This window comes from Elephantulus edwardii, unplaced genomic scaffold (genome assembly GCF_000299155.1).
Source record: "Elephantulus edwardii isolate Elephantulus edwardi_28Jun2011 unplaced genomic scaffold, EleEdw1.0 scaffold00091, whole genome shotgun sequence".
Classification (NCBI taxonomy): Eukaryota; Metazoa; Chordata; class Mammalia; order Macroscelidea; family Macroscelididae; genus Elephantulus; species Elephantulus edwardii.
The window spans coordinates 762,901-772,853 of record NW_006399841.1 but is presented as its reverse complement, the minus strand read 5'-3'; the positions used below and the strand labels follow the sequence as shown (position 1 = coordinate 772,853).

The following is a 9,953-nucleotide window of genomic DNA, read 5'->3' as shown; positions in this document are numbered from 1 at the left end:
TGAGATACCTCACTCAGCATAATGTCCTCCAGGGTCACCCATTTTGAATAATATTGCATGAGTTCCTTGTTTTTCAATGTGCGAATATACCACAGCTTCTCTACCCAATATTTTTCTTTTTTTGGTGGTAAAAGGGACATGCTTTATCTATCTAGGGAGTTCTGGTGGTACAGTCCCCAGCCAGTTGCCCTGTTAACCCAAAGGAAGTGTATCTGTGGCTGTTCAAAACAAAATGTGCATGAATAATTGGAAACAGTATGGTTTGTAAACTTTCTCTCAAATAAAATATAAAGACATTTTAAAAAAATTTCATTATATTATTATTTTGTGCGTGCGTGTGTGCATGTGTGTGTACTGCCAAATTGGATCTGACTGGTACACGAGGAGACTGCTCCTCCTTCTCCAGCAGAGCATCTGGTGGGTTCGAACCGAGTACCTCTGGGATTGCAGTGCAACTTCTTGCCACTAGGCCACCAGAGCAGCCTATAAATGCATTTTTTTTAAAAAGCCAGACAAACATGGTCAGTCTTCTCACCCGTGATTTACGGTTTCAGAAAAACCTTCTGTAGAGTCAGTTATGAGCCTGTTTCTACTTGTCGACAATGGAGTCAAGTCACTTTTCTTAAAAGTATCTCTATGATATCACGTGTAGGGGAAGCCTAGATCCACATGGTTGTTGTGAGGTGCTATGTTGAGTCAATTAGGACTCACAGTGAACCTATGAACAACAGATCGGAAGCCTGCCCTGTCCGGTGCCATCCTCGCCATCGAGGAGATATTTAAGCCTGTTGTTTCTGTCACTGCGTCAATCCTGTTGAGGGTCTTGCTCTCCTTTTCTGGTCCTCTCCCAGCAAGATGCCTTTCCCCAGGACTGGCCTGTCCAGACAACACACCCAAAGTCTAGGAGCCCATCCCTGACTAACGTAAAAACCAGACTTTTTGAGGATATTGGAGATTAGATGAGTCTTGCTCTTGGACGATCAGCTGAGTCCGGTTCTTTTTTTAAAAAGTTATTATTCATTTTAATGAAAGTTTACAGAGACTTTGGATTTCCATTCATTTATTGTTGCACTTTTCTCCCTGCACACCTCCTCCCCTCCAATTCACTCTTCTCTTTGAAAAGGAAAAGAAAAATTCCTTCATTGTTATACAATCCCTCCCCCCAAGTCCACTCCACTATGCACCTCCATTCTGAACTCCTGTCATGACAGTAATACCTAATCATATATCTCTTTTAAACAGTTCTCTCCCTCATCTGTTTCAATGCAGTATACATGATTTATTCCCTCTTTTTCTGTCTTCCCTCAACCCCAATATCAGTCCCGTTTTACAACAGTGGCCCTATGCAATATTTGTCCTTTTGTGACTGAGATATTTCACTCAACATGATGTCCTCCGGGTCACTCATTTTGTATAATATTTCATGAGTTCCTTGTTTTTCAATGCTGCATAGTATTCCATTATGGGAATATACTACGGCTTCTCTATCCATTTGTTTGTTGATGGGCACCTGGGTTGTGTACAACTCTTTGTTATTGTGAACAAAGCCACAATAAACATGGCTGTGCATATATCTGTGTGGGTGGCGGATATGATTTCTTTAGGGTATATTCCTAGTAGTGGAATTGCTGGGTCAAATGGTATTTCTATTTGCAACTTTTTGAGAAAGCACCATACAGCCTTCCATAGTGGTTGCAACATTTTATAGTCCCACCAACAGTGAATAAGTGTTCCAGTTTCTCCACAATATCACCAGCATTTGTTGTTTGCTGTTCTGTTACATTTTGCAATTCTTACTGGTGTGAGATGATATCTCATAGTCGTTTTGAAGAGTCCTGTTCTTCCAGGAATCCACTAGCATCTCGCACACGGGGCCTGGGTTGGCTGAGAGGATAGGGTAGCTGAATCAAAGACAAACCCTAAGTGTCCCAGACTAGCCTGGACACAACCTCTGCCCCATCCCCGTTTTGGGATTATTTTGACTCTTCCAGCTCAAATACTGACCTTCTTTAGAATGTCTCGCATTATTCAAGCTTGCTTAAATCAGGCTCTCCTCTGCCTGGCTCTTCAAGACTGAACCAGCCCTGATAGTAATTAACAACATGACTGGATACACCACCAGAACTCCCCTTAGTCTTGGAGATGATATACGTCTTTACCAAAGTGTCCCCCTTGCCCTGTATCACTCTAACCCTGAGGCGGAAGTGTGACTGTCCCTTGGGGGAGACCCTTACCTGACCTTGGGGGACCACTCCTTGTTGGGAGCTCTTAGCATCCTCTCCCTCCTCCTCCTCCTCCAAGTCTTCAAGGTCCGATTCACCCTCAGCAATGGGCACAGAGACCCACACACTGGGATTGGTGATGAAGTCGCTGTGCTCATCCTTGGGGCCTTTGAGGGCCAGGGTCCCTCCAGGGTTCCCCACCGCGGCGTCAGCTGCAATGTGATTCTCAGCTTTGGAGCTGGAGAGCGGGATTTTCACCGCCAGCTGGGACTCCTTCTTGGGCTTGGGCAGCAGGCATGGCCTGTGCAAGAAGCCACAGAAGGCTTCCCTGCAGCGACAGCTGAACACCTGGATGCGCGCCAGCGCCACCTGCAGATTGTTCACCTCCCCGTCGTCCTCCGGGGCTGCGAGGTTGTCAGCGCTGAAAGAATTCAGCAGCAGGGCAATGAACAGGTTGAGCACCTGAAGAGAAGGAATGGGAGGGGGAAAAGCAGCCCATCAGAGGTCTGAGTCCACCAGCTGGACGGCAAGACAGTGAGGGGAACAGAGGTGTAAGCTCAGGTCTGACTGGGACCACCATCCCTCGCCAAAGCCTTGGTTCTATGCCGCCTTGTGCAATCTCAGACACATCTCCTCGCTCCTCTGAAAACAAGGAGTGGGGTTTTCTGCCTTTCTGAGTCGTTGTGTAAATGCATTGATGAAGGGGTGTGAAAGTGCTCAGAGATGCGGGCTTCAGCCCGAGGGTTGTATCCTGTGTCTGCAGGGATGGTGAGCTCAGCCTGGAAGAAAGGTAGAACGTGGAGGGTGGGAGTTTCAGACAGCCCCTCACTCAGGAACACAGGCAGAAGGCATGTGCAGCTCAGGATCGGGCATGACTTTGAAGAGTGTAAATTTATTGTTTCATCCCTTCTTTTGGCTTAGTTTTCTCAGGTTCTTAAAACTCTTGTGGGATGGGGGAGTTGACCTTTGGGGACAACTTCTCGCCTGGAGCTCTGAGCATCTTTCTCACCACCACCCTCCCAGTCACCAAGGTCAGATTTGCCTTTGGAAACAGGCACAGAGCACCACATGCTGGCATTGGTGATGAAGGTAGGGCTGGAGAGGAAGGAAATACGTTCATTCACGGGGCCTCTGAGAGCTGGGACCCCTTTGTGGTTGTTGACTTACGGGACAATGAATAGGTATATATAGACCACATCCCACAGAGCAGCCAGCCACTACTGAGGTGAAGAGAAGGATGTCCAGAGCAGGAGTGGGTGGAGATGAGCTTTGGACAAGGAGCCAGTTTGGGACAGAGACTAGTTTGGAAGAAGGCCTCCAAAGGGATCTTTTAAAACGTGAATGGATGATTTTCATTACTATTGCAGCCTTTGAGATGGTTCATAATCCAAGTTCTCTTTTTTGTCTTATCCAATCATTGTCCTTAGCTTGGGCCTATGCAGCTTGGAGAAGTGGGTAGCTCTTACGTCCTTGAGGGAAAATATCGTCCGAGGCCCCCTTATAGCAAGAAAGGAAATTTTTCCTTCAACAACAATTGAAGGTCACCACTCTGGGGTTCCCATCATGGTTCAGATGTTGCACTAGGCAATTTGCATATGTCATCTCCTATAATTGGCTTTTAGTAAGACTATGAGTGTGCATTATTTTCTTGATTCTAGGGAAATGAGAGGTAATGAAAATGAAATCTCTTGCTCTCCATCACCCAACTGGTAAATATTGAACTGGGGTTCTAAACAGGCTGTCTTTCTCTACCTATCATGTGGGCTCCTTCCATTCAAGTCAGGCAGCCTCTCAAGGGAAACTTCTTACAATGTGTTCATGTAACTTTGGAAAGATGAAGATCTAGTAAGGGTCTGGAAAGACGGGGAAATGATGGGCACAGTCCAATGGTGATTAACCTGAAGCCCTTAGGCCTGGTATTAATTGTTTTTTGTCAAACATTCTTTTAGGTGGTATAGCACTGGTCTGTCTACTTGCTGGACAGTGGTAACTCATGGTTGCTGTGATGCTAACCACAGTGAAACTGATGTGTCAAATGCAATAATGGTCACCCATGGTGGACAGTGTTTGGTGGAGCTTCCCGATTAAAGCAAGCTTGGAAGCAGGAATGGCATCTACTTCTGAAAAGGCTTGCCTCCAGAAATTCTATCAATGTGGAGAAACAATGAAAGTTATACAAGTGTGCAGCTCTTTCATTCATTGGGTTGCTATGAGTCGCCTATGACTCAATGGCACTTTACAACAACAACAATCATGTGAATTATTGTATGAAACACAATATGAATGAAGCACAGTGTGAAACAATATATACGAACTTTGTAAGCAAATCAATACACTTTTTTAAAAAAAGATGGAGGGATAATTTATACATACAAATGTGCACTATCAAGGCTTTTAGGATACCCCCCGAAGCCTCCGCATTGTCTATGTGGCAGTATGCCCACTGGGGTTCCCCACTCACCACCAGGTTCCCCAGCACCATCACCATCAAGAAGAGAATGAGGCACACGGATTTCTGGCTGACATCCATGCAAACCCACATGTTCTCAATCCACTCCCCACAGAGGATGCGGAAGACGACGAGGAAGGAGTGGAAGAAGTCGTTCATGTGCCACCGAGGCTTGTCTACAAAGGACGTGTTGTACAAGATCTTGCGGTAGTCGTCCCCCAGGAGCTGCTTGCCCACCAGAGCGAAGACAAACACTATGATGGCCAGGATGATGGTGAGGTTCCCCAGCGCACCCACCGAGTTGCCGATGATCTTAATGAGAGTGTTTAAGGTTGGCCACGACTTGGCTAACTTGAAGACACGCAGCTGTAGAGAAATAGACGCTATGTTGTTGTTATGTGCCGTCGAGTCACCTGTGACTCATAGTGACGCTACATACAACAGCCCTAAACTCTGCTCTGTCCTGTGCCAATCGCACTGTCTCTGACATACCCATCCCGATTACCCCAGTCACTGAATCAGTCCACCTCATAGAGGGTCTTCCTCTCCTGTGCTGTCCCTCCACCCTCTCAAGCATGATGTCCCTCTCCAAGGACCGGTCCCTCCTTACAACATGTCCAAAGTATATCAGATGAAGCCTCAGAATCCTTGCCTCCAAGGAGCAGCCTGGTTTAACCCTCTCCAGATTGAACCTGTTTGTTTTCTTAGCAGTCCATGGGATATTCAACACTCTTCTCCAGCACCACAGCTCAAAGGTATTAATTCTCCTTCTATCCTCCCTAGTCATTGTCCAACTCTTTGATGCATAACAACTGATTGGAAACACTTTGGCCTGTATCAGATGCACCTTAGCCTCCAGAGTGACACCATTGCTCCTCAGTACTTTGGAGAGGTCCCTAACAGCCTGTTAACAATTCTTATCCATCACCTTTCATCTGGAGTCTTGGCCAGACACCAAAGCTTTGGGAGAAGCACAGCCAACTCCTACTCTAAGACATACTCTATGACTTCTGAAAAAGTATGTTCAGAGACTGGAAGGTATGTTTCACTTTCTGTGATCTCTCAGCAGCAACAGACTCTGCTGACTGAGTCAGAAGTTGTCTAGTGGGATGGTATTCTCACTATCATTAAAGTGTTCTGATCTCTCTTGAGGGCAGAGAGGAAAAGGGCTGCCCTTCTGTAGGGGTGGAGTGTGGTGGAGCTCACAAATAAGTGAGAACAGGGCCATTTTTTTACTTACAGGGTATGACCTGATGCATTTGGATAAGCATCTGTCATGACATTTTTCATCTTGGGACACTGAACATTATCTGTGCCCCACCAGCTCTGAAACGATACACATCTGTGATTTATTGGTACTAAGAGTTTAACTGCACAGACAAGACAAAATCCCAAAGTGTCTTCAAGAGTGCCCCAGAACAATAGGGCATTTCCTCTGACTAGGGCCCTTCTGTTTTACTGGGCAACATTTTCTGACACTCCCACAGCCATGTTTGTTTATGTTTGGACATGCCAGTGGCTGTCTCTTTACACTAGCCATTTCTGACTGGGTACTTTGCCCCTAGACTGGCGAAGACACTATCTCTAGCCAGGCAAACTAGCCTAGGCACCTCTGAGGCCAGAAGAATCTCTGCTGAAGGCTGAGTGTTCCTCTCCTCTGGACATATTCTTGACACACACTAGACCAGAAGCGGTGTCACAGGATCTGGCTCGCATTTCAGGGTTTTGGTCACCACTCAGATGAGCATCTCTGATTGGGCACCCCAAATCCAATCTTCTACTGGGCTGACATATGTACTGTCCCAGGCCAGACGGTTTGTTTTCTATTTCCCATAGAATGCCTTTTTATTTGATATTTGTCTGCTTGCTTCTTTTACAGTGTAGTCTTACAGGTACAGCACTTGTCTGTCAGTTTACTGTACTGGGATGGCTTATGTGCTGCTGTGAATCTACACCACTGCTATTTCAAATACCAGCAGGACCAGGTTTAAGTGGACCTTCTAGACTGAGACAGTCTAAGAAGTAGGCCTGATCATCCACTTCTAAAGTGTTAGTCACTCTGTGAATAACAGAGGAACATGATTAGATAATAGTTCTGAAAGATGAATCTCTACTATTGGAAAGCACTCCAAACAGGCGGAGATACAGATACAACATCCATTAATAACTGGAACACAGAATGTACGAAGCATGAACCTAGAAAAACTGGAGGTTGTAAAAAAAAAATGAAACAGAAGGCATAAAGATCTACATCCTGGACATCAGCGAGCTAAGAAGGACCATTATTGGCCATTTTGAATAGAATAATCATATGACCCATGATGTGCCAGGAATAACACGTTGAAGAAGAATAGTGGGAAATTCATAGTACTACCAATAATTAGTATGAGACAAAAAAAATATTTCAAGGCAAAAGCATTTCTAGAGACAAGGAAGGCCAACTCTTTATAAGAAAAGTTTCCCCTTTATAGAAGCACAAAACAACATAAGAACGTATGCCCTCAATGACACAGCCTCAAGGCAGACTGTGAAGAAAAACAGATCAAACCATAATCATACAGGGAGATATTTTTTAGATCCTAACCCTCTTAGTAATTGCTAGAATAAATCAAACCAAGCCAGTTGCTGTTGAATCATGTAAGCAGAGAAAATTAATGAGGAATGTAGAATATTTGTACCACCCTATGAACTTTCTCTCCCTAGTGAATATATGCAGCGCGTTGCACCCTACAACTGTAGATACACACTCTTTTTAAGCACATAAGGAACATTTTTAAATATACTGAGCCAAAAAGAAATTATCAGTAAATTTCCAAACCCTGAAATCATACAACATATGTTCTGATTATAACACAATTAAGCTAGAACTCATAAAGATAACTAGAAATACCACATATGTTTACAAGTTAAGAAACACTCTCTTAATTAACCTTTGAGTCAAAGAATAAATCCCAGTTGAAATGAAGAAATATTTAGAACTAAACAATAAGAAAAAATTCTATATATTAAAGCAGCTCCTGGGGGAACGTTTAAATCTTAAATGGATAAATCGTAAAGAAAATTGGCCAAAAATTTGCCTTAAAAGTTAAGGGAAGAAAGAAAGTACATCAAGCACAATAGAGGCTGTACGTATGATAACAAGCAGAATTAATTGAAATAGGAAACATCAATGAAATAGAGAGGACTAACAACCCAAAAATTGGTTCTTCAATTAGATGAATTAAATTGACAGATCTTTGGCAAGACTAACCATGGGAAAATATTAGTGAAAGCACAAATGATCAAAGAAAAATATGACATAAGTACAGATAGTCTCTTAAATGACAACATTACAGTATGTGCACCTTTATGCCAGTAAACCCAAACATTCAGATAAGAATAGTGCTTGGAAAAAAGTAATTTACCAGAACCAACCCAAGAAATAAAAAAAACCTGACAACTTCATAACTGTTACCAAAATTTAATCAGTAGCAAAAATGTTGATCTCTCGTTGGTTTTGCTGGTGAATCCAATCAAACCTTCATGGAACATGTAAGTATCTTACTCAAAGAGGAGGCATATTCTTGAATTCTTTTATTTCTTTACTTTTTGGTGCTGAACAGCATAACCTTGATATACCAATAGCAAAACTTAACAAGGACCTGCAACTAAATAAAATAAAAGCAAACTTTTCTAAAAGGCCAATTTATAAAGGAAAAGCATATGAAAACAAAACAGATGTCACTGGTTCAGCTGTGATTTCAGATGACCCCATGTGCATCAGAGCAGAACTATACTCTCTATGGTCTTTGATGAGTGCTTTTCAGAAGCATATTGCCAAAGCTTTCTTTGAGGTGTTTCTAGGTGGACTTGAATATATAGCCTTTAGATTAGCAGCTAAATGTGTTAACCGTTGTTATTGTTATGTGCTATCGAGCCACTTATGACTCAAAGTGACCCTATAAATAGATTTGAACCCTGCTCTATCTTGAGCCAATCTCACTGTCTCCAACACACCTACCGCCATTACTTCTAGTCATTGAGTCAATCCATCTCATCTGAGGTCTTCCTTTCTTGTGCTGTCCCCTCCACCTTCCCAAGCATGATGTCCTTCTCCAAGGATTGGTCCCTCCTGACACATGCCCAAAATATGTGAGACAGATCTTCAAAATCCCATCACTCATTGAGATGAACACAGAGAAATCTCAAGTTACTAGCAAATGAAATCTTCCAATGTATAAAATAAATGCATCATGATCAAGTTGGGTTTGTTTCAAAAGTACAAAGCTGGTTAGGGTTCGGAAGGCAATTAGCACTACTCACCACTTTAACAGATTAAAGGAGAAAATCCTGTGATTTTCTTTGTACATGCAAAGCAATAATTTGGTAAAGTTAAATCTCAGTCCACAGTAAATGTTATTAACAAAAGAGAACTTCTCAAAGTGATAAAGGGTATCTTAAAAAAATGCTTAACACAACACGAGACTACATTCTTTTTGGAAAGAGGAAAAAAACAAGGATGCTTGCTATTAACGTTTCTTTTCAACATTGTACTCGATGTCCTGAGAAGCACAATAATGTAATAAAAAGAAAGAAAGGTTTTTGCAGTCAGAAAAGAAACAAAACTCACTATTTGCACATAATATGATTGTATTTAAAGATATTTCAAAGGATTATATAGATATATGATTAGAATTAATAAGAGATCTCTAGATACACATATGTTAAGATCAAACTACCGGCAAAAACAAAACAAAGCCCAAAGTGCATTTAAAAAGAGATGTTGTTTACCTAAAATAGGATAAAAACTGGGGGAGTATCTAGAAAGAAATCTTGCAAAAGAGCTTTATGAGAAAAAATGAAAAATTCTTTTGAAAGGTATTGAAAGTAGCTAAGTAATTGGAGAGTATGCTATCTTCACTCATTGGAAGACAATGTAGAGATTACGTTTCTCAAATTGATCAATAGATTATTATAATCTGAATGGTAGAAACAAACAGTTTTGCAGCTGTGTCCTCAAGCAACTTGCCAATCTGATTCTAGAACAACTACAGAAACAGAAGAGCGAAGATCTTCTTGGAGAAAGAAAAAAAAAATGAAAGTGGATGACTTTCTCTACCAGACTTGTTGTTGTTGTTATGTGCCGTCGAGTCGCCTGTGACTCATAGCGACCCTATGTACAACAGCCCTAAACTCCGCTCTGCCCTGTGCCAATCGCACTGTCTCTGACACTCCCATCAAAATTATCCCAGTCACTGAATCAATCCACCTCATAGAGGGCCTTCCTCTCCTGCGCCGTACCT

General features: G+C 42.6%; 1 protein-coding gene across 1 annotated transcript in view; it reads right to left on the bottom strand.

Annotated features, from left to right (window-relative positions):
- The window catches only part of SCN10A (sodium channel, voltage-gated, type X, alpha subunit), a 127,240-nt gene that overhangs the window by 41,735 nt on the left and 75,552 nt on the right, over positions 1-9,953 (bottom strand). The window contains exons 15-16 of the mRNA XM_006890648.1: positions 4,684-5,037; positions 2,235-2,684 (exon numbers count right to left, since the gene is read on the bottom strand). Coding sequence (XP_006890710.1) covers positions 2,235-2,684; positions 4,684-5,037 — 804 coding nt within the window. The remainder of the gene's footprint in view (positions 1-2,234; positions 2,685-4,683; positions 5,038-9,953) is intronic.